This window comes from Paralichthys olivaceus, chromosome 16 (assembly GCF_024713975.1).
Source record: "Paralichthys olivaceus isolate ysfri-2021 chromosome 16, ASM2471397v2, whole genome shotgun sequence".
In the NCBI taxonomy this organism is placed as follows: domain Eukaryota; kingdom Metazoa; phylum Chordata; class Actinopteri; order Pleuronectiformes; family Paralichthyidae; genus Paralichthys; species Paralichthys olivaceus.
Window position 1 is genome coordinate 10,981,219 of NC_091108.1, and position 25,561 is coordinate 11,006,779.

General features: G+C 39.3%; 2 protein-coding genes across 7 annotated transcripts in view; both read left to right on the forward strand.

Moving 5' to 3' along the window:
• tnr (tenascin R (restrictin, janusin)) overlaps positions 1–8,024 on the forward strand; it is a 159,982-nt gene extending 151,958 nt beyond the window's left edge. For all 5 annotated transcript variants that reach the window (XM_069511223.1, XM_069511226.1, XM_069511224.1 and 2 more), the window contains 3 exons: positions 1,223–1,384; positions 1,986–2,149; positions 3,697–8,024. In XM_069511223.1, coding sequence (XP_069367324.1) covers positions 1,223–1,384; positions 1,986–2,149; positions 3,697–3,816 — 446 coding nt within the window. In that variant the 3' untranslated portion in view covers positions 3,817–8,024. The remainder of the gene's footprint in view (positions 1–1,222; positions 1,385–1,985; positions 2,150–3,696) is intronic.
• Positions 8,025–18,119: 10,095 nt separating this feature from the next.
• Positions 18,120–23,874, forward strand: LOC109641796 (uncharacterized protein KIAA0040 homolog). 2 transcript variants are annotated; one of them, XM_069511878.1, is made up of 3 exons: positions 18,120–18,428; positions 21,437–21,803; positions 22,284–23,874. In XM_069511878.1, the coding sequence occupies exon 3, from the start codon at positions 22,946–22,948 to the stop codon at positions 23,270–23,272; it is 327 nt and encodes a 108-aa protein (XP_069367979.1). In that variant the 5' UTR covers positions 18,120–18,428; positions 21,437–21,803; positions 22,284–22,945; the 3' UTR covers positions 23,273–23,874. The 2 variants fall into 2 exon arrangements, with proteins under 2 accessions (XP_069367979.1, XP_019961920.1); XM_020106361.2 differs by having other exon boundaries at positions 18,183–18,428; positions 21,732–21,803.
• Positions 23,875–25,561: the final 1,687 nt, after the last annotated feature.

Sequence of the window (25,561 nt, forward strand, 5' to 3'; positions counted from 1 at the left end):
TGTGGCAATTGCAGGCGACTGGTGGTGACAGTTTCCACCTCTCCTGACGATGACGATCATCCACGTCCACACAACCGCCTGACAGACTTAGTGCTTATCAGGACTCATTTTTAGGTGGGGCACAAAATGTTTTTCACTCCGCCAAAACATTAAAATCATGGTATGAGTGTGGATGTGATTATCATTAAGTCACACAAATACACTAATTTTAAGTAACTTTTACTTTTTTTCTCTTTCTCCTTATCAAAATATGAAAAATAGAGTTCGGTCTGCACAGTATACACTATCTTTTTCTATCCAAGCATATTAGTACATGAAATACTGAAAATATTTTAAAGGCAAAGTAGAGTTCAAACTAAATGCAGAAATTGATGTTGTTTTTTATTTAAGCTACACTGTCTTAAAGATGATGTTTGAGCTTCTCTTGTAAAGAAAATTTTGTTTTAAATTAATTCTCCATTCTGTGAATATTTATCATAACATACCTTTTCCTATGCGTTTGAGTCTCTCATCCACACGCAAACAGTGTTTTTATGTAAAATTGAGTGTTTGGGAAGCAATGATGTCACAGCATACATGATCCTCTACCAGAAACATGGCTATATACCTGGTTTTCTACGTTTAGTTAACACTGCTAGGTCTATTCACAAGTTTGCAGCTAAATTTAGCTTTACTGCACCACATTACCAGCATTCACAGGCGTCCGCCTGGCCCCATATTAATAATAATATTATTAGTATATATTATTTGACAGATGGTTGAGGTAGACTCTGTCGTCACCTGCTGGCCTGGCATGTTTGTCTCATCTTTAAGAGTCTTTTATGTGTTCTCGTCTGGACAGAGTTGTTTTCCTCACATCAGCAACATAAGATTTATCCTTGAGTTGTTAGAAAATTGTAAATACACTTTTTTGCCTCCACTCAGTGACACATCATTATCCATTTTTTGTTTGTAAATGTGATGTCTGGAACACAGAGAGGGATTTTCTTGCAAAGGTTCATTTGGACTCAAAGATGAAGTGATGGTCGTCAAAGGTTAAAGTCACTGTGACCTCACAGAACAGGTTTTTGACCTTTTGAACATGATATCTCAGGAAAACCTTGAAGAAATCTCTTTAAATTTGGCTAAAATGTTTGCGTGGCCTCAAGGTTGAACTGATTCAAAGGTTGTGTTTAGACAGCAGATGTTACAAATCAAAGAAATGTTTCCTGTTTCTCTACAGGTCTAGACAACATCCAGAAGATCGCTGCTCAGGGCCGCTATGAGCTAAGGATCGACATGAGGGATGGACAGGAGTCGGTTTACGCCAATTACGACAAGTTCTCCATTGGAGATGCGAGAAACCTCTACAAGCTCAGGATAGGAGAGTACAATGGCACCGCTGGTATGTGGTTGACTACATTTGTTATTTTCAATGCACGATTCATGAATGTGCATTTCATAACCCTTATAACCATCCCACTTATTTTGTAGAAACAGCCAGTGTGCCATTCATCCATCCCTGTAGCAAACTATTTGCTTTTCTAGCCTTTAAGTGAAAATCACCCTTCCCTCCTCTGCCATCTGCATTTTTGTCTCCTGTATTCGTTCCCCTCCATCTTTTTTTCTCCCTTTTCTAAAACCTGCCTCAGCACTCCTCGACATTTCCACTCCCATCGCTCTCCCATGTATCTCTCAGTCTGTCAACAAGACCATATGGCAGCATTACCTGTCATCTCCTCATGTTTATAATTATAATTCTCTCTGCCTAAATAAATTCATGGAGCCCGCGGCAGGACCCCTTTTCAGCTTCCACCCCCTCATTCCTCTCCATCTCCCTCCCGCCTGCCTGGATCATTTATTGCCCCTCATCACGCCATTAGCCATACGCCAGTGATGCTAGGCATACATTGATGTTTGTTCCTCTCCACCGCTCTCTCTCTCTCTCTGTCTCTCTGTCTTTCTGTCTTTCTCTGTCTCTCTCTGTCTCTTTCCTCTGATCACAGGTGACTCTCTGAGCTACCACCAGGGCCGGCCCTTCTCTACAAAAGACAGAGACAATGACATCGCTGTCACTAACTGTGCCTTGTCTTACAAAGGAGCCTGGTGGTACAAGAACTGCCACCGGGCCAACCTCAATGGAAAATACGGCGAGTCCAGACATAGTCAGGTCAGTCATCTGGTGAATACACTGATCAGAAAGTGAACATGGTAATTCATCTTCTTAGCTTTAAGCCAAGCATCTCTTTCTGTCTAAGTCTGAAAGGTGGATTTACTCAAAATACTAAACCTTTTTCTTGTGGTTCTGTATCTGGGATAGATATAAAACTCGCAGGGCTCCAATAGCTCCAGACTTTGGGCCTGAAGTGATTTGTGATAATTTAGTTAAAATATTTGTTTTAGAGTTATTAATATTCAGCCTTAGTATTAACTAGGTCTGCAACTAACAGTTATTTTCATCGAGGGTTAAAAGGGGCCCAGCAGCACATTTTTCACCTCTTGTTGGTCTCTTAGATTTCAGCGTGCGCACCAACACAGTGGGGATGGAATTTGTCAAACTTAGACTTTTGTAAAACAGCTCTTTAATCCAATGCCTCATCAAAATGGTGGCCTTTTGGTGCGGTAGTCTGGCATTTACGCAACTCCCATAAATTAGCTCGATTGCAGACGCAGTGATTAAAGTTTAAAAAAATGCCATCTTGAAATATTTGTAAATGAAGTGACTCCAAACCTCCTACAGACATCAGGGTTCATACTCATCACACTGATTGGTCTGACGGAGGAGCTACTGTTAACTGAAAGGTCAAAATTTCATGGAGCCCAACAGCTGCACCACATGTCCAACTTTAGAGAAACTGAGGAGGGTGATGCATCTTAAAAGAGTCGAGAGTGCCTGTGTCAAAATATTTTAAATAAAAAGGACACAGATTTTGTATGCATATATTTGATGAAGAAGAATAGTACAGTGGTGAAATGGACATCTTTTTGTGAGGTGGGAACGAGTGTTGGTTGCTTGTCTGGAATGTGATGTGTTTCCCCTCAGCTCAACACTGAGGGGGGAAAAGAAAGACGGTGTAAGTGAGGTGTTGTGTGAAGCTGTGATCTGGTCCAACTACAAAGGGTTTGCAGCATTGCCGCTTCTCTTGCTGCACTCTGTACTTTCCTCTCTGTCTTTTGATAACACGAAATGAAACCAAGTGGGAGCAGCAACGGATGGGCTTGAAAAAGGCACGCAGAGAAAAATAGCCTCTTGGTATAAACCTGGATTTGATGGCGACAGGGATTAAAGCGCTTGGATGCCACTATAATCACAGCAAGTTCACATTGGTGCTAGCTCTTAAGTGGGTTTTTTTTTACACCCCACTTGCTTTTACTTCTTTCAGTCGAAATCAAAATTCACAGTCGTCAAAATAAAATAAAATTTTCGGTCATTTCCACAAATGGTTTGTATAGCCTTATATATATATATATATATGCTATTTTTCATCGTATCTGTTGCAATCCTCTTCATGTCCAAATAGCCATCAATAAATAAAGTTGTACAAAAAAAAAAAAGCCAATGTCTGTGACCCTCACAGATCAGTTTAAAACACGTCAAATCATTGTATTCGTCATGTGAAAGTTTACTCTGCGAGCTGCTGCAAAGGTCTGCTAGCTTTTCCAGAATTACCAACGAGAGCCTTGTTGATTCTGAATTTGTACTTTTTACACTTACAGGGTATCAACTGGTACCACTGGAAAGGCCACGAGTTTTCCATTCCCTCTGTGGAGATGAAGATGAGGCCGTTCAACTTCCGTAGCATCAGCAGCAAGAGGAGGCGGTCTGCCCCTGTTTAAACAAACCACCTCCGCCCACCCCGCAGTCTGGATAAATGGAGTTCGGACAGTGTTCGGTATTGAGTCCCTGCTATCTGTGCGCCTCACTGACAGAACAGGCACGTCGTGATGTTACTGTGCCAAGGCTCTTTCATGAGGCTGCAAAGAAGAAAACGGTTATGAAGGGAAAAAGGCTACTAATACTTATTAATATTCATTTGTATAATAACACATCACATTATTAATACACTACCAACAATCGGAAGCTGTCATGAACATGGGTGTGATCGTATGAGAAGCAGAGAAGGTGAAGCAATGTCCGAACTCTGTTTATCTCTACTCCTGCCCAGCTTTAGCTGTCTCGCCCTGCTGTACTTCTACCCAGATGATAGAAGACACTGTATGTAATTTATTATTGAATACTTTGAATGACAATGGTTTTATTTGCTGTAAAAATGGGAAGGCAATCCAACATTCTTTTTCCCCCCTTTCGCTCTGCGATTTGCCTTTCCCCTGGGGTGCAAGGAAATGTGCTCAGAAGGGTCCTGAAGAGTGCTCTAGAGTTAGTGTTATTTTAACCTTTATGAATAACAACACTTTTAATGAAAGATATACTGTATATGCCATTAAAACCCTTAACTGTAAGATATATATATATTTTTATAACTGATATTGTGACTGAAGTCCCATCTATTTAATATGATTTGATGCCTTGGTTTTGTTTAGCCTATTTTAAGTTGATGTAATCATTCAACATGATGATAAATACTGAACATGAGAGGGAAGAAAATTGTGAAAAATCAAAATCAATGCACCAGCAACAGCTTCATCACCATCTCTTTCATTTTACATGTTTGTCTGTTAATTTTTAATGTTATTTGTGTTAATTATTTAAGCAGAATGAAGATAAACATTAATATTCTAGTTTATTAAATATTGGTAGTCACACTGAGACAGTATTTGCACTACGAGTGGGAACACAGCAAAGCTATTGTTCATTCAATTCAGCCGATATATTGAATCGTTTGTGGGCGTTTGATATCACTCTCAAGCAAATTACAAACACTTAAAAAGTCTTTCACCCCCTCATGTAGATGCTGTGATTGCTTGCAGAGATGGTGCTGATAGATGTAACATTTAACCAAAGATCTGCATAATTAACAGTCAGTCTGCTGTTTGGAAAGACGCCAGTCAAACTGTCACCAAAGCCACAGAAGCAGCTTTTTCTGTCCTGTGTTAATAGATTCTCACTTTTCAGAGAGTTTTATGGTAATCGTGTCCCCGAGCGTTACTTTATGCAACACGAACACTAAATTCTATGCAAAAGAAAGCCAGGGTGGGCACGCTGCAGATTTTAGCCTCGCCTCTCCCCCACTGCTAGCTGAGATGAACTTAACAAAGAGAGCAGAACAGTAGGTGGAGTGGAGCCAAGCCTTCTCCTTTGTGCCCTTCTTTTACTTGCTTCGCTGTTTAAGCTCCCCGGTGGAACAACACAATCAGCAAACATGGCAGAGAATGTATTCTTTTAGTCGGGCGGACGTAATCTGCAATGCCCACCAAGAACTTTGTTTTAGTCAGTGTCCTCACTGTTGCACAAAGTGTTCAGTGCTAACTAGTTAACAGGAGTTTTCTGGGAACAGTTTCTACTTAAATTTCCTGTCGAAAATGATTACTATGGATCCTCCTCTCTGGCCTCACACTATTAACTAGAAAGGGACTCAGTAGAGTTCGTATTTGGATCTGCACCAAATTGCACACACTCATAAATATTAGTTCCCTAAACATACCAGATTTTTGTTCATCAAGATCTATGAATCATTCTCTGCTAAATTAAGGAAAATGTTGAATAATGTCCCTTCTCACAATGTTCACGAAACAAAACACCCTCTGATCTGGATCCAAGTTTATTTGGTTCGTCCCTGACTCATGCCACATCCTTCTACTACGTTTTGTGGTAAGGTTGTCTTGTAGTTTTTGCGTAGTATTGTTTACAAACAAATATACAAACCAACCGAAAACTAGGGCACATTCCTGCACCGCTCACTGCACCAAGTTGCATTCTTTCATGGATATCATTTCCCTAAACATGCCAGATTATTTTATTCTGAATAATCCCTCCTAAAATCCTGCAATGTTATCCTGGATCCAACCCCTGATCTGGATCTACTCAAATTAAATGGGTTCTTCCCTGACCCATACGGCATCCATCCACCAAATTCTGTGGTAATCCATTAAGCATCTTTGGGGTATTCTTTCTTACAAACAGACTGACAGCGGTGAAAACATAACCTCCTTGGCGGAGATAACAAAAAACAAAATTGATTGTCCAATACATGACTTGGAATTCAATGTCACCATCGCTTCAAGCAATGTTTGTATTACTATATAATATATATAATACTTTAAACAGCTGTTAATGTCATTCTTCTATAATTCAGTTATATTATTATATATTTCAGTCAGTTTCTTCAATTCTCATTGAAGTCAACCAGCAGATCTGGCTTGTATCATACGTCTGTGGATATTTTTCATTTGCAATTTTTTCTGTCCTTTTTAGAAACAATAACAATAGTGACTCTCCCCTCTATAAACTACTACTAATATACTTGTGTAGATATAGAGTTGACGATACTGTGTCATTTGATGTGTTCCCCCTTAAACTGCAAACTAATTAATGAAGCCCACTGAATCATTTCCCCTCAACCACTTTGTTTGTAGACATTGTGTTCAGGGGTGGGTGGAGCCTGCTGCATGTCTTGAGCCTGATAGAAAATGTCATTAGAACATGTTTTCATTTAGATTGTATAGTGTCAGATGACTTTGTTGCTGTGGGTCAAAGGTGCTCTTGAAACGGTTTGTGAGATAGAAGATGTAGAAAACGTGTTTACATCATCAGGTCCCCCGGCCGTTGTGGAAACAGTGGAACTGTCCTCGAAGGCAAAATACAACCATCATAACCCAAAATATAATTTATAACAAACACGTGACCCCTCCCCAGGTCTGATTTATGTTTGGGTGTCAAAGTGACTGTTCCATAGCCTCTCATGCAATCCATCTCCCATAGTGATTTATGGTAGGGTAGGAAATTCTCCATGTACTTATTTCATTAACTACTTAGATAAAGTTCGCCTCTGTGTATTTTTGTACAAGGAATCAAAGGTCCTGGGGCTTTGCAGAAAAGGAACAGAATGTTATTTGTATTATGAGAGATTTCTCTCATGGCAAATTTTGAGGTGCTCTTTCACTAAACTTTTAGGAAGAAAGCTCATTCAATATTCACGTTTATTTTACATATTTGTTTTTCAACCATCCTCCATCAGTTTTCATTAAATCAATGAGAAAATCAATCGTGTCAAGAAGAAAACCTCTCTCTAACCTTTTATTTTAGGCTAATAATCTATATATGAATGTTATTTTCTTTAAATAATTCATCTATTGCTTGAGATTCATTAGTGTAATTAAAAAGCAATATTACTTTTCATTGAGAGCTTTCAGAAAAAGATGTTGAAACCCTCTCAGCATGGATTTACACATATGAAAAGAGCCTGAATTATTTTATTTGTATTATGAACATCTGTATTCCCTTTATAAACACATACACCAAAGTAGATTCTTTTTCTCAATACAAACCAACTGATTGAGTTTTTTTTTTTTAACATTTTATCTCAATGTTTGTCATTATGTAAAATTTCACCCCCTCAGTCTACTGTTTGAAAAGAGCATCTCCCCCATCATTAAAGCCTAAACCTCAGTCTCAGTCACTGGAGAAAAAAAAAACTCAAACAGCATCAGATCGTTTCTACTGAGGAAGCTCGTTCCCCTTATTTATTTCACTGCTGTTCATTTTCCAATCACTCTGTGACTGATGCGACATTGTAAAAAGAAATCAGTTAATCACCATACCAGGTCCTGTTTGGTATCAAAATGAAAACTTATTTATTTCACGGGTTTACTTATACAAGCTGATGAACTGATATGACCACGAAGTTAAGTGGGATTTGTTACAGACGCCAGGTACCGTCAATGATTGGAGATCTCGCCACGAGAATGTAAATGTTAACGGAATGTGATCTTGACTGTTTGAAAAGCTCATATGTACTGAAACTGTGGATTTGTTGTTGGATAACCTTGGATATTACTGTCAAATTTAGCTCTAGTTTGAACATGTACTATATAGTTCCTTTTTTATTACATTTTCTACATATTAATAAAATAGTAAAATAGTCTCATCTGGTGTCTTTAGTTTCTACTTTAGTTTATTGTGTGTTTAATACATGCTGTTACATATTCAGTAAAGATCATGGTTAACTGTTTCCTTAAACAACCATGTTTGTTTGATTTTTGTATGTACTGTCCGTCTATCTACGTCCCACAGATTTAACGATGAACTGGTTCAATTTCATGGCCAAAGGACATGGTAACTATGACCCTATGAACATTGTTGTGATTGTGAACATGATGCTCATAAAGTACCTGGAGGGAATTTCCTCAAATTTGGTGCAAGTCTTCACTTTGGCACACGGATGAACTGATTCGATTTTTGTAAGTTAAAGGTCAAAGGACACGTGGCCTAGTGTTTTTGTAAAACTGATACATCAGGAACACCCATGAGGAATTTCATTACATCTGGCACAAACATTCACTTGGACTAGAGCATCACCTGATAATAATTCAGTGTTCAAAGCTCAAGGTAACTTACAAAGTAATTTTTTTCATGTGAATTAGTTGTGAATCATTTCAAATTTGGCACAGAAGTTCATGTTGACTCACAAATGAACTGATCAGATTTGTGATATCAAAAGTTTTTGGCCTCTTGAACATCATATCTTAAGTCTGCCTTTATTGAATGTCTTGTGTTTGGCAAAGGCATATAAGAGCAATGAAATTTCTAGTTTTTATGTCAAATAAGCCGAGCTGCTCTTCAGAATAAATTAATGAAGTACTTGTCATAAACTTATAAGTATCTTCACCTCTTATTTGAGGTCATTAAAAACTGAAGTGAATCCCTCAGCAGTTACAAGTGAACAGTGAGAAGATCCGTGATAAAGGTCTGTGGTTTGGCTCCAGGAGCTAATTTATTCTCTTACGCAGAGACATACAGACGCAGACCTGCATGTATCTGTTAGAGTCTTGAAGCAGGACACGGACTAAACATTCATTCTACGTCAAAACTTTAATCAACTTCAAAGACATGACTGTAGAGGAGCAGCTGACGGCAAGAGCTCTGTTAGAATCAAAGTTCTTATAACGCCCACTCTATTCACCCAAAACATTCACTCATGGAGGACCCTTTGGAGTAGATCAGTATATTTGGAATCATGTCTATTCAGTTCATTACAGAGAATGTCTCTTTCAGTACCCCCTCATGGAAAATCACATTTTTAAACATGTTAACATCTGACCTGTTGCATTTATATAGTAACAAAAAAGCATGTTAGCAAAGCAGTCAAAGGAATGGCTCAGTATTTCCACCTTGATACTACAGTAAAGGTTTAAATTGGTTGGCTACTGATGACGTAGCAAGTGATGTCCCAATTCCTAGCCCTTTCTCTCTGTTTGAAGGACACTCCCAGCGAAGAGCACTTCAAATCTAGGGGTAGGGCCAGGAAAGAGGAATTTGGACAGGTTAGAGGAGAGGGAATTTAAATATGAAGCTACTGCTAGATTAGCTTTGCATAGAGATCGGAGTTAAAGGTCGGTAAGTTGTTTCTAAATAACTTTCTTTCTTCATTTCTTGAAATCCTCTTCATCTCCCAATAGCCATAAGTAAATAAAGTGGTCTGAAATAAAAGTGCCCCAGGTCTGTATCGCAGGACTGTAATAACCACAACACTGAACCGACCTGCATGCACCCTGCCCGTGCTCTCACTGTGCATGGGTGGACTCCTGACAAGTCGGAAAGGTAAACACTGCTGATGCAGAGATGGTAGCATGTTTAAAACTTAAAAACTATAAATCCAGACTTGGTAATTTTGTATATCATCTGCTCTTATTAAAATAAGGCTTGATCATGTTTCCTGATGCAGAAAGAAACTATGTAAAACTACAGATGCACACACATTCATGAAAGCAGCCACAGATTTTATCGCAATAACCAATACAAATGCTTATTTCAGCAGTTTTAAGATTCATTGGTTAATTACTGAATGTTCTCTTATTATCCATTAATTATCCATTCAAGTGTCTGGTCAGCACAAACAACTTGGTAAATAATGAGGTGCATGAAGTTTGTGAATAAATTAGAGTCAGGCAAATAAATGAGCTACACAGTGTTAGTGGTGTAGTAAAGGTCGGAGAGATAAGCGCTTGTTCAGTCTTTATCCAAACAAAACACCTCACTTGCTAAGCTGGGTCTTTAAAACAGTTTGCCACTGACACATGAAAATATTGTTTTAATCACTAACAAATGCAGAACTGATTGAGCAGAATCTAAGTAACTTGAGTAACCTGTTGTACAAGAGCTGCTTTATTGGGTTTATTTGTTTCCTATATATATCAGTAATTTAATCAGATTTATTCTATAATTTACTGTTAATCACACATCTCATTTACAGTTGGAAACTGGTGGATGATTGTGTTTTAATGCAACCAACAGGGGGCATAATCTGTTACTTTCCTTATTACTCTGACTTGTACCCTGTACCTGACCATATTTGATCCATTTATGTTGTTTGTTTGATTATATCAATTACTTCATGACCCATGGTACCTGAAAGTCTGAATGTCGATTGATATAATTACTATATTTCTGTTCATGTAGTTTTGTAGTAGTGGTAATTAAGCAGGCGTGCACTGTGGTGATGTTACACATTACAGCTGTCAGCAGAGAACGACATTTCAAAATCAAACCATACAGTCAGCAGAAGCAGCCGGGGCCACGGAATAGATAGATTTGACCTTGATTACAGTTTGTTATCGTGCAGTAGTCTCTCACACTTTACCTCGTGCACATTTATTTTCATTCATTACATTATACTTCACTCTTTTTGTGCGATTGCTCTGCATAACGAACTGCCGTACACTTTAAAGTATATTTGTAGTTGTAAACAATTCTATGTTATTATTGTTCTGGTTATTACAGTAGTTATTTAATCATCACTTGATGGACTAAATTTCTTAAATTGCAAAATAGAGGCAACCCAGCTCTGTTGCACCCCATCGCCATTATTCAATGAAATGTCAATGAAGATCAAACTATTTTGATGATCAAATAATAGCTTCAGTCACTTAAATATCAGACATAATATCAGACATTTTCTGCTTCTAGCCTCTCATGTATGAACATGTTTTGCTTTTCGTTGCAGCCTGACACACAACAGCAGGTGAACACATCACTGTCCACGCAGTCTGTTGTTAGTCCGAGCTGTCATGTTCAGTTCAGTAAGAAAATAGACAACACATGTCCGGCTGTCTATTATTTCGACTGAGCTATTCATTTATTGTTTCTGTGGCTCTCGTGGTCTTTTCTAGGCTTTTACAGACAAAGTAAGTCATTGTCGCTCACAGCCGAGCCGACACGAGGGCTCTCAGGCTGCTCAAATAATCGTTTTTGCTCTGGAAGCTTCCTAACTGAGTGAAATGAACCAGAAGTATCTAAGTGGCAGCTGTGATAAGAGCTGGTCTAATTCACAAAGTGCTAAGGATTAATGCTCCGATGCTTCCATTCTTATCTCCTTTAGCATATATACACTGGACTATCCTTTATTAATTCTTATGGCTGCAAAATGCAGAGCAGTTGAAATCTAGTTTCACCACAGCAGAGCCATGGGCAGAAACAACAGAGAACTGAATTAAGTTTGAAACATGATCCAAAACATTTGTTTTAGTTTCTCAAGAAAACACTGAGTGAGTGAGATGACAGTCTTGTAATATTATGACTTGCTTCTTGATCATGACTTTATTCTCAAAAGCTCTGGTGAGTTAAACAGTGTTTGTAACAGATTTCACAATTTTAGTCAATTGTTCTTGACTTCATGATGAATTTTCCCATGCAGCATTGGGGCAGAAAACATTTCCACAACATCATAAGAGCTCATCATTTTCACTATTTGGAAATAAAGCGTCAAGTGGAAACCTGTGAAATCGCTAGAGGTGAGTTTTTATTCATGCGTTCTTTCATTTGGAACCTTTAATGAGCAATGGTGGCGGCTAGCATGATAAATTCAGTTTGAAACAGCAGCTTGTAGAAGTTAGGATGCTACACGAGGCTATTCACACAGTTAGCTCCACAGGTAAAGGACTTGATCACGTTTAGACACAAGCAGGGGTGTTTTTAGGGGTGGGGTCACGGGGGCATTGGTCCCAGTTGAAATCTGATTCGCCCCTGAAGTGCCACTCTCCTGTCTGCAGCCTCTGGAAGAGTTAGACTTCTGATCCACTGTAGCTGCATCACCTGTCCCCAACCAGAGAGGGTTTGTTGACTCTGTTTACTTGTTAATGGAAGTCTTTTTCTCTGCAAACTTACCAGAATCACTTGGAAAAAGTGCTTGAGGGCTTTAAATCAAACTTTACTGTGGACTTTTAATGAGTCCGCAAAGCTGCCAAGTTTTACAGAATTTTCCTAATTGCAGCATGTTTTGCTGAGTAATGTAGACACAAGAGTTCATTAATATAATTATTGTTGTTGTGACCTATAGGTACGTCCAAAACGACTCCAAAACCCTTTCTTTCCCTTTAAGGCTTAATAAAGTTGTCTGGACAAAGTCTAGAGCAGCTCAACAGAACATTAATCTGAGGCATAGAAATATAATTTCATAATTAATGTTTCCTCTCTCTGTACATTTCAATAATAAGATGAAATGTGCTGCACAAATGTCAGCAAATTCGTTTTGTGCAGCTGGATGCGTTAATGAGTTGACTACTGCTTTATCAAGGGAACAGGAGGCATTCATTACTTTTTGTAAACCTCCATCCTCTCCGCTCTCTCTTTCCCTCTGTCTACCCTTCCCCTCCGTTTTTCCCCCACCCCACCCATCTACTAATGTCTCCACATCTCTCTACAGGATTGAGCATGGAGCCGATGACGGGGTGAAGTTGATGAAAAGCGGCGTTGTGAGCCATCCCCAGTCTCCCGTGTGCTCTGAGCGTCTCTTTACAACTCACTGAATCCAGAAAGTTAACAGGCCCTGGCAGGCATCTGAATAAGAGGGAGGTGCAACTCAGATTTTCCAGTTAGACTCTCTCTGTGATAGCGTTGTAAACACTGAGGCTTAATTGGGCGACCGGCCAGTGAACAGCGTGATTTTCATCAGACAGTTCATGATGCTCAAAACTCCGAGCCTCCATTCACTGGTCCTCATAAATCAGCGGTGCGAGGAAGGCATGAAGATTTGACCACCTCAGTGGAATTGAACGGGAGGTGAGTCGGGGGGCACTGGTCGAGCATCATGTTCTACTACTTGAGCTGTGTCTTTTGTATTTGTTTGTTCTAATTAGAGGTTCACAAGCAAAGATGAGGAAAAACACCTATTACTGGACGGATCAATCCAACCATTCATTAAGTCTTTTAACAGTCTTGAACACTGCAGTTAATGAACTAATGCATGAATGGACGCTCTGAGGCTGGACACTGCTTAATGAGACTGTTTTTCTTTTTCAGAGCTAATAATGACAGAGCAATTATTCCCTGTTCTTATTTGTTGTGGAGTTAAAGGCTCAGGTTTTTATTGGAGCACAAACTGAACCACAGACTACACTCTGGAATGGACTGGCCTGTAAATGTGGACGTGAGTTGACGTTTTTGATCTGATTTCAGATTTCGGATGACACACCTCCTTTCCGATGGTTGTGATTTTATTCATATAATTAGTTTTCCTCTCGTCTCCTGATGTATCTGATGTATACACTGATCATGTTGTGGCTGATCCAAAAGGAAACTCCTCCATACACACTACTGCGCAACAATGTAATTTAAATTACACGTGACCTTTTTATATTATATAATATAATAATGCCGTATAAACCAATCCCAGGGACGATATCCTGCATATATGTCATATTACGTTTAGCTGATAAATCTTTTTTACTTAGTGGTATTTTAAATGAAAGACGTATTTGTCCAGTGGTCCAGTGTGTAAGATTTAGGTGAAAGAGAACTATTGGCAGAAATTTAGTGTAGAATAATCCTCATGATGTTTCCACTAATTCATTTCATTTAAATTGTATGAATTGTAGTTTTCCTTACACCAGAAAAGACCCTTTATATTAAAATACTTTATATTTACATTGAGGGGACCCTCTCTACAGACAATTAAAGACTACCACATGTTCTTTTTCCTGTTTGGAAGGAGAAGGTGAGGTGAGGGGTGTTCAGCTGCAAAATGCAATTTCAACATCAGATATCACAAAATTCTGCACACTGCACCTTTAAGTAAACAATAACTATACTTCTTCCACCCAAAGATATGCTGCAGTTTCTTCTTCCCACTCCAAGTAGATGCTGTGCTATTTTCTATTCATGATTTAAGGCCACATAGGAAACAGAGTTGATTTTTGCCATGTGCCAGCAGGGCTGTTTAATGCTTGCTGCATCTGCTGAAGTACAGAGAAGTCCTCAGGAGCCTTTCAGATATGAGAGTTGACATATATATATAAAAGTGTCTCTCAGGTCTACAGTGACCCGAGGGAGCAGCTCAGCAGAGAAGTGCTTCTGTACTTTTTATCACATCACTTACAGGAAGAGCAGTGTCACATGTTCAAGATTTTGTTAGAGAGTCTGTTCTACAGATGATTTCCATGATCAGCTTCACCAGCTTGTTCAGCCCTTGTTGCTGTCACCTAGCAACAGAGTTGCAGTTGGACTTGACAAGAAAGTTTTCATGCCCCTTTGGTTTTTAAATATGAGCATTGTTTTGAGTTAAAGCCTGATAATCGAGCATCAGACATCTCCTCACTTACCAACATCATTAGAAATCTGTTTGTCACCAAAGCACATTGAATCCTCGGATAGATTAATAGTCCAGAAGGGATCTTCCTGTTGGAGTCTTCGTTTATTGAGGATGGAAAGGACACATTTGTTGGCCACATTTGAAGGAGCCTTGGAAATGGGACAGTCTAGCCCTGCTTCTGTGGTCGGTCTTGAAATGCAGCGTCCTGAATTGAGACAGACCTAAAGTGTCACGTGGTTTGTGTTGAGAAATGTCCACCTCAAGTTGTTGAGTTAATGCAAGAAGAAGACGGTCAACACAAGCACATTTCTCCAGAGCGGTTTTCTTCCTCTGGGGCCTCTCATATAAACCAATGCTCACTTGCTGTTTTGAATGAAGTTAGCCACCGAGCTGAGACATTTATTAACAGAGATGAAAAAATGATAGACATGCAGTGAGCAGATTAAAGCAAGTAAAGATTCAATTACCGTCATGTGGATTCAAATTGAGGTTGAATAGTATTTTAAAGAGAAGGTAGTTTTTCCTCACTGTTCAAATTTTCTAATTGAACTTGAACTTGAGAAATCTGTACTTTAGATCTGTTGGTGTAGGTAGATTTGTTTGGATCTGAACTGAGCCATGCTAACTGTTTCCTCCTGTTTGCAGTTTTTGTGCTAAGCTAATGTGAGCAATTTTTATCAATTGGCTTGCAGCAACCAATCTTATTGGCTGAACACCTGGAAAGAAATACTAGTATTTCCCCAAAATATCACACAAAGGTACAATTTTTCCTTTAATACATATCAATCTCTCTATTTCCACATTTTTCATTTGGTCACATGATTTTTTTTTCTTTGTCCATGTTAGCAAACATTAGTTGGTGAGTCCCACATTTCTCATGTCTCATTTTGTTCTTTCTGTATTTGGACATACTGGGAAGCAAAGAGGAACTTAGAAATCCCCCAGTAGATACAATTAAATAGAAGTAATTTTTTTTACTGCAAACTGTCAGCATCACTTGTATCTATTCATGCTGATCAAACATTTGTTGAAAGAAATGTTTAAAACATGTCATGTGACAACTATGCTGAGACTATTACATGATTAAATGATGAAATAGCACAGACTAACATCATCGCTGGCATGAGCACATCTGTGTCCTCGTAAAGGCCTGAACGTTTACATGCCAACCAATAGTTCTTCAAGAAGCCCTTTTTTCAGAGCAACATGAAATTCCTTATATAGACAAATGTCTTTCTCCATGTTGCCTGTTTTCACTGTGCCGGGCCCAAACACGTTACAGGACTGAATCACAGCTAAGGTTTTTCCCTGGGGGGGACTGGTTGTATTACCAGGCTATTCCTGGATACTGTAGATTCCACTACAGCAACCCTTTAGTCACTTTTTATTAGCACTCACGTTCAAAATCTCACAGGGTGCACAGACACACTCACATATTTCAGGATGTGTTGGTATAGAACCAGTGGCTCATATTGATTTTTACTGCCCTTTCAGACAACCCAGTGATTCCATTAAGCTAATGCTACTGAGAATGTCACCTCCACTTTTTTTTTTGTGCTATCATGGTTGTATGATCAGAGATTCAGTGTGAGCTCAATCGTCTTTCCTGCAATTTGTTCAGCTGTAGACTTGTGCTGGATAAAGGGATATATTGTCTGAGCCTTTTTCCATATAGGTGAGCTCAAGTGAGAATGAAGTTTCTAAATACCAGATGGGAGTTACACCTATTATAGCCCAGGGTCAGCACCATATCAATTGAGAAAAAGGTTTCCATGGAGGAAATGAGACACATATGAGGGTCACTGCAGTGTTAGTTGAACATAAGTTACCTTTGGAAAGAAGGGAAGGAATAATGGAGTCCTTATGATGTGACAACAAATCACAGTGTCCATCAAGGAAATGGTAAAAAAGAAAGGAAAAAAATCACCATGATGCTTTTATCCAGGAGCTATTGGTCGTATTTTCTGAGCAGCATTTGCCTGATGTAGAATCACAAAGATCTGAAAAGAGCTCATTGTTGAAAAACCTTTACAGATTATTCCTCATTTTCATGGCTGAAAAACAAGATTTTTTCCCCAATTTTTCACATGAAACCTGCAGGTTGGATCTGTGCTTGAAGCAGATTTACACAAGGTAAAGATGATGTCTGCATGTGCTGCAACCAATGAAGTATATAGTGGAATTGTTTTCATGTGAAGTACTGCAAAGAAGTATTTGCATCAAGGACAGTGCTGCTACACTGAGGTCATTAATCAACACTTGCTCCAGGTGACTGGACAGTGCCTCAAGAACAGCTGGGATATACTGTAGTTTCACTAAGGAGCACTACACGCCCTGCCTGTCATACAGCACCCTCTGTGCTCGCTCAGTGTGTGTGTGTACGTGTGTGTGGGCGGCCGGTTGCTATGTGTCTAAGATGGCTAAGACACACCTGCAGAATGGGCAAGGCTGATCTCTTCATTGTAACCGTGCCCCTACAAAGTGTGTTTTGGTGATTATAACAGAACATGTTTCCATCACTACTGCAGCTGCAGTGGATGATTGTGAAATAGCGCTAGTCATTTGATCATATTTCACAGGAAATGCCTTTTTTCACCCAATATTCTTGTTTAACTTTTTGATATTCTCACCACCATGAACTACAGACGTGAAAAACCGTAAGTCATTATTATGAGAAAAAAACAAGACAAACATTTTATTTTCTACATTACTACTAAAATTAAACATGTTTTAAATAAAATTTAACCTGTTTTTTTAACTCAACACTGCAGACCCACTTTTTGAGTTCATGCATCCGGCCTCTTGTATGTTCTGAAGCCCATATCACACTGTATGTGAGTACACGACTTCCTTCTTTCAGGAGAGATTACATCAAGTGCAATTTAATACCAGCAGAAATGCTTTTTTCTTCTTTATTCCTCCTTGAAAAAAAAATCCTCTTTTGCTTGACTGAACTGAAAGGGTATTGACCACACTGCCACAGGCACAGTAAATGTGTGTGTGCACACTTTGCATGACATCACTTTTTCATATCTCGCCTGCATGGGACTCTTTCACCTGGTGGTACTTTCCACACACACACACACACACACAGACAGTTTACATCTCCCCTTTTTACTCCCACCTTGTGGGGCTCTGAGATGGGTGGAGTGGTGTTTGGTTTAAGATGTAATTTAGTGTTGTTACGCAAACTGTTGCAGCGTACGCCTGCAACTTATTCTGGTGTTGCAATTCTTTCAGGGCATGGACGGTAGCTTTGGTTTCAATATCCCTCATGTGGACATTATTGTGAGAAACCTTTAGTCATCTAATGGCTTTATTTCCTCATATTCACTTTGCACAACTATATTGCTCTGCCTGACATCACTCAAATGCTTGTGTGAGCAAAGTAAACCAACCGCAAGAATCCAGCATGTCGTACAGGAAGCGTATAAGCACAGACAGAGGGCCCATTCTTACACTAAGTAGGCAGGGAGCGATGACGTCGTGACCAAAACACACACACTCAACTAGGGGAGGAGGGGGGAGGAGGGGGAGGGGAAGGAGGAGTGGGAGGAGGACGGGAAATGAGGGTAAAGAGGGAAACAGGAACAGAAAGTGAAGACTTGTCAAGATGTCTGGGTGAGGGGGACCAGAGCAGAGCAAGAGCCAGTCGTCAAAACACAGAAAAAACTACAGAAGCCTGAGCAGCTGAGTGGATTAGACAGGAGAGGAGACCTGACCTGCCACTTCACAAGTGCCTGTGGGGTAAGGTGCCACTTTCAAAGAGATCTTTAGCGCCAGCTAACTTTAAATACCTTGAAATTGCACTGAGTGGTTTATATAAGTCGGTGATGCTTTTTTGTTGTTGTGTGACTTGAGGAAATTAGATAGAGTTGCTGCTGTGCTGTGGCAGACTCAGAACACGTTCTTTTGGCTGTGGTCACATTTGACAAGATGTTTGACATTTGAAGCTATAAGCTGATAAGTTTCTTCCTGCTTTTGAGTCAGTATTACCCAGTATACTTCACTGAGTTTAAATAGGACTGCATGAAATGAAACATTATGCATTGACATTTGTGACAGAATCTGAAGAATAACTTCCTGGTGCTTTGCTCTATGAAACTTTGCAAAAATTAAATAAAGGTCTTTGACTCAAACAGTTTTGAGTTTTTCCAGTTTCATGATTGTCCTCCTCCTGCTCTTTAAGTAAGAATGTCCTCCACTTTGCTGTTCCCACTCAGTCATGATCGAGTTGATGCAAGTCTGAACTGTAATGGGCTTGCACACTTGCACACTGTGCAGTGCTGCACTCCTCCAGATGATCCAAAAGCATGTATTCGACCAAGTGTAACAGCTGCACTTAGTCAGGTAACTCCATCTTTCTGTAAAAAGATAAAACAAATGGTGATGGTTCGCTGGTGGCTGACTCAAGTAGAACTGAAATGTGTACAAGTTCAGTGTGTTAATGCTGCCTAATGAGGGATCTGCTGTGAACGTGTGCTGGGGGCGAGTCATTAAAGATTCCTGCCATGCCTTCTGTCACAACTTTGTCTTTTAGGTCACAAATGTCCCTGAAAAAGCAGCAGGGGCTAACTGAGTGCAATCACAACATTTTTCTCAGCCCCTTCCTGGCTTTGTGTGCCCCAGAAATGGCCTTTCCTGCATATGAATGGTTCCAGGAGAGCACAATGTCATGAGAAAGTAACGTACCCGTGCAGTGAGAGTCTTGGAAATGCATCTCAGTGAGAAAATGTGAAGCAAGGAAATATTTCAAGCCTAGAGCCCTGTTTTAAAACGTATACAAGCACAACTATTTTAAAAACAGGACCATGTTCTGGTATCTGCTGCTCTGTGGCTTTGCTAAATGGTTAAACTAAACTCAATTCATCAGCAGTTATCATGTGAACCCCTGTAGTAACTGTCAATGCCGCAAATAGCCTGCTGAGGAAATATTAATGGCAATCACTGAGGCATGTGACAATACAATATTATAATAACTAGCAAGGCTGCTGTATGTATGTGAGCCTATATATATATATATATATATAGGCTCACATACATATATATATATATATATATGAAGGTGTATAATATCTTTTGTATTTCCACTGTTGGTTAAAGTGCCTATACCCCAGTTTGCAAAAATAACTCACAGTGATCTCATTGTGTCTGGCAGAGACTGGAGATTATCACTACACCTACTGACTTATCCATTCCATTTAATGATACATTGTGAGTCATGTCTTTTATATAACTACCTCTCACCTCTGTGCTGCTATTTTTTAATAAACTCCTTGTTTGGTGACTTGGTGTTTGTCACGTTGACAGTGTTTTCATAATGTGAGGGGGATCAGACTGTACACAAGGGCACCACAGCTCAGACAAGCTCATCACAGCAACACGTACCTACACTGTGGCAAAGTGGCTCCTGACAATGTGCACAGAAATGAGGGAAAGTCCAATATCTTAAGAATTTTCCATAAAAAATTGTCAAAACAAAATGTGAATGAACACCTTCCTTGTTTGTTCCGAATCTTCAGACTTTTCAGTTTTGTTTGAACCAAAGCAACAGGTGTGAAAGGTGCCTGGAATCACAGGCTGGAGCAATGCACCAAGATTCAGAGCAACTGAAAAGAGGTTGTCACATTCCAGATTAAACTGAAGCATGGTTTGGATCATTTGACGTGGGGAAACAGGCTAATTACAGGAAGTTGGAACAGCATTTAACAATAGAAGAAGAAAAAGAAGTGCCTTGCAGGATTGCTTGCCGTTTTTCTATTATAGTGTTTGAATAATGATGACTTTTATTTTGCTGATTGTAAATTGACAAAACTTTTTTTTCTATCCACTTTATCCAAACATACAAACAAACAAATGCAAGTATAGGTAGACCCAACCCATAGATGATGACATCAGGACATACATATGTCATTCAAAAGTCTTAAGCGCGCTCAAGTAAACTTTCTGCTATGTTGATGTTTATATTTACAATGCATACGCCTACAGTTACTAGTAATGAAGTTCCCTTCGTTACAAATATTTAATGATAAATATTAATAATAATATTAATTAATATTTCAATTTCATTGTTATATGCAAATTGTAAATTCACATTAAGCACAATAGATTAAAATATTTTCAGACTTTGTGGGATAAATCATTTTCATTGTGCATTCAGTTTGATTGCTTCTACACAGAGTGTGTGTTTCCTGTTCAACTTCCTTCTATACATTGCAAAACAATATAGAGTCGAATTGTGTGTATGGTATATAGAGTATACAATAAAGATGTAGCATGGATGTGGGACATAGCAAATGTATTTTTCTTTTCTTGGTTTTCATTTTACGAGATCGATCTAGTGGACTTACCCTAACTCTAATGGAAGCAATTTTATCTCATCCCAAATCAGGACATCTGTACATGTATGACGCACATTCACCTGAAATCCAAAAAACAAACATTGTTTTTCAAGCTTCATGCCTCAGCTGTCGCAGGCTCACAGCTGCATATATGCCCTTGTTTTTAACTCTTGATATGAAAATAAGCTCAGCTTCAAATGCAGTAATTTATTTTGGATCTGTTCTGTTTTTAACGACGTGCCGGATCAGCTCTCACTCTGAAGTTTCAACTGACTCTTGCTGCTTAACTCTGAGCACTCAGCTTCCTGCAAACAGGGGAGAAGTTAGCCGGCCGTTTGTGGTTAAACCAATTTCACACATGAACCCCAACACACAGTGACAGCCATGGCAAATCGGTTTGCTCTCCTCTCGCAGGTGCGTCTGTCCCCTATCTCGTCCTCAGACGCAGTCAGACGAGAGATGAAAACGCTCCTGCAACTAGAATCTAAAGAAGCACTGCGGCCGTGAGCTACAGAGACACAAAGGGACTGTCTTTGGAAAAACTATGGTTGTTTAACACTGTTTAAATGAAGCTGCTGCTTCAAGGCCTCACATTCAATCAAACCGTCTATACACTCAGAGAAAAAGGAACATCTGCTTTTATTTTTCAGACTAACTTTCAGAACTACTTCACTAGCTTAAATGCCTCACCTCGTGTTTTCTTCTCCAGGTCAGCCGCTAAGAGAAGTTTTCATCCGAGGTCTGAGGAAAATGTTGCAGTCGGACAATTCTGAAAACACAGGTAAAAAGAAGAGTCTCTCTCCTCCAATGGGAACCATTCGCTGCATTCAAATAAAGCAGGTCTCTCTCCCTCTCTCGTTTTCTGCCTGACACTGTCGCACTCTTCGTCTCAGCGAGACTCTTAGAGAGATTGGTTATCTCCATCTCTGTCTCTTCTACCCTCAGACACAATCTTCCTCCATTTCTCCATTTCTCCCTCCCCTCACCCCCGTCCTCCACAGTGGGACTCTTAAAGAGATCTGCACTGAATCCTGAATGACTCCTCTGCAGTATTAATGAGGGGAGAGCAGAAGAAAAAAAAAATCTAAAGCTGACATTGACGAGAAGGAGAAGAGCAGGAGTAGAGACGTTAAAGACAGAGAAAGATGGATGGAGTGGAGTCAGGGAAGGGAAAGATGGAGGTTGAAGAGCAGCGGTCTGCTGGAAACTGAATTTCTGTCCACGTTCACTCTGTCTCTTTTCTTCTTTTTTTTTGTTCCAGAGATGCGACCAAATTGAAGCACCTCTTCACAACTGGATTAAACTAAACTGAGAGCAAGAGGACAAGAGATGACTTGAGAGGACAAAGACCAAGAGAACAATCCGCGGAATGTCAAGTGGCAATGAAATAAACAAACAAACCTGGCTGCAGATTTTGGCTTTTTCCTCTTGATCAAAATCATCAGATTTCAAAGAGGACCTCCTATAAACAATTGAGCTTTTGGTCTTTTGGATTTGTTTAAAAAAAACAAAATACTCAGGCCCTCATTGACGGAGGCATCTACAAATAATTGTTCCTCATGTACGGGCCTCATCAGATACTGCTGCGTCTCAGGGCAACTATCTGAAAGCATATCTCTATGAGAGGATGAGAAGTACATGAAAGTTCAGAGTCGAGCCACCAGAGATATCTGACCCAACAGCTGTTAGACTGCTGAACAGTGAGACGTCACATCTCACCACTCTAAAACTGGAGTCACATCACATGAAAGGACTTTTAACACAAATTAACACCATATCTTAATTATTTTTGGTATCTCCAGAAGCCTTTTTATGCTTGTTTACTATCTTGTAAACTTCAAAACTCTCCAGAGGATCCATTAAAAACTTTAAAACTGCCACAGACTCAATTAAAAAGCTGTCACAGTTCTGTATCCTGAAGCCATGGATGACAAAATTGACAGCATTCAGGATTTGTTCAACCAAATCTGGAGGTTCACCACTGACAAACACAACCAGGGGGTTTACAACACAGTCTGTCTGGTGGTCCTCCTCACGCTTCCCCTGCTGGTCCTCCTCATTACTTTTGTGGTGTGCTGCCACTGCTGCTGCTGTCGCCATGCCAACGGCTGTTGCTGCTGCAGAGACGCCATGGCAACCGCAAGGTCGGAGCAGAAGAAGAAAAAAAATTCAGCCAATACAGAGGACTTGTGGATTTCTGTTAAGACGGGGCCGATGACACCTGACAGGGTTGCACTGGACATGGTGTAGGGATACATTTTTCCATTTCTTTAAAAATTGCTGATTCTGGGCCAGCCGGTGCAGCAGAGCCAAGTGTCTCAAAAGTGCAAAACTCATCGAAGACTTGCAAATGAGGCTGGGGATGCTGTTTAAACTGATGGAAGGCACTTCACATTGTAATGGGCACAGATTTGGTTGAAATATGTAAACAGTACAAAATGTTTTCAGATGATGTTGTTTGTGGAGATTTGATTACATTGTTTACAGCTTTTAGTTTAAGCTTTTTGGCAACAATATACAGACAGGCCTATATATATATAGATATATGTAAATGTAAAAGTGTGTGTGTGAGAGAGAAAGAGGGAGATTGCGTGTGTGTGTGTGTAGAGTGTTATTGAGAGCACTTTGTTCTTTGAGCTCCCATGTGAAATTCATTGCATCTGTATTTGAGAGAGAGCCAATTTAAGGTCTGCCCAGCATTCAAATGGCTATAATACTGCTTACTCTTCACAGTGAGGCTGCGATGTAGAGCGGTGATTCACTCGCACTTTCAAAATGAAAATGCACTGATGTCCAAACTGTTAAACTCACAGGGTGCACAAAGAAAAATATACTTCGATTTGTGTCCTGTTTTTTGCTTTATTTTCTTGATATGATACAATTTGATCCAAGGAGAAAGCACTTCTCCAATTTTGTTTTGTTTTGTTTCTGAGAATGTTCCAGTATTCAGGTCAAGTCTATCTTAAAGAAACAATTTTTATCAAAAGATTAAAAAAAGAAAAAATGTCAAAAGAAGCAAAAAATATAATTAGAATCATTTGGCTCCTTCCCAAAGTGTCTGACAGATCTTTCAGGGCACTGATCTACACTCGGTAACATCTACGTCTGCATCAGAGACAGGAATGTTTTCTCCTTTATTTATTCAAAGTTCTCTGCTGAAGTGAAATATAGTCAAAGTTGCTGGGAAAAGTAATAATAAAAGTAATATAAATATATATATGTATATATATATATATATATATGATTATAGTAATAATAATAGGATGGATAAAAATTTGAATTTGTAGAAATGTTTAATAGGAAGCCTCAGTCAGTGGAGAGCAGCAAGGATTGATGTGATGTGGTCAGGGTTAGTCTTAGGGTTAGTACGTGTTAAAAGCCTGGCAGTATTAATGCTACAATGATTAAAAATTTTAAATGCTTAAAAATCCTGTATGAATTTAACCACATTTTACAAATTGCAAATATTCTGTTTCCTCACTTGAAGACAGCATAATTCCACTGCACCTCTGATGGAGGAGGAGCAAGCTGCTGCACAAAAATGTCTTATTGGGTGCCCTGAGCAGAAGTTTGAGTTCTGAAGTCGTCTCTTCAGAGCATTGTTAAGTGTTAAGTTAATAAATCCAGGCCAAGGTCTGCATCCATGTATGAACATTGTAAACACAGCAGCAGTAAAATGACATTCAGCCGAGAAACAAACAAATGTGAATGTATTTCATCAGTCAGTCAAACTCTTCAATTATGCATGTAAAAATAACTCAAGAGTTATGTGGACTGGAAGAAGCATTCAAAGTCTATTTCTGAACTGAATTAACTCAACATTTTCTTGGAATATTCAAGAAGAAGCAAAACTCAGAATCAATCAAACGTTCTGATTTGAGTGGATGATGCCCGAAGGCTCATTTTATTTCGTTAAGGCGCGTGATATCTCAAAACCCAATTAGGCAGAAGCGTCTCGGTAGCATCATCATCTTTACGAATGAGTTTACACTTGCGCTTAGTGGATTTTCCTGCTCAAGTACTGCTGGGAAATCAGGACCCTGCTCAAACAGACACACGTTCCTATGTGGAGAGTGAGGTTCTGCTCCATGTGCACACCGAGTTTTAATTTGCAGCCTTGGCCTGTATAACAAAAAAAAGCCTCAGTAGCAATGCATGGTGACTAATCAGTGTTTCCTCCCACACTGAGGGGATAGCCAGGAGATCATCATTGAAATGTTTAGCCAACACCTGAACATGTCACTGTGGTTTGTAATTAGTTTACAGAGTCTCTTATTATTATTAGCTGTGGCAGACGTTCTTAACACCAAAACAATCATAATAACAAATGAGCAGGAAAAGACAGATTTATGTCAAACTAGATGAAAAGAAAGTAGCTGTGGCCTCTGCACAAAGACTGGAAATAGTTAATGTTCCTTTGTGTAATTATTTAACCTGCAAAAACAGAATAGACCTGTTTCGCGAACGGTTATATTATTTCCTGTAAAACAACAAATTGTTACTTTTACTCTTTTAAGAGCATTTTTGCAGATTAAACAA

Bases quoted from the DNA above. Each gene is read 5' to 3' on its own strand.
- LOC109641796 (XM_069511878.1), top strand. From the start codon at position 22,946: ATGGATGACAAAATTGACAGCATTCAGGATTTGTTCAACCAAATCTGG.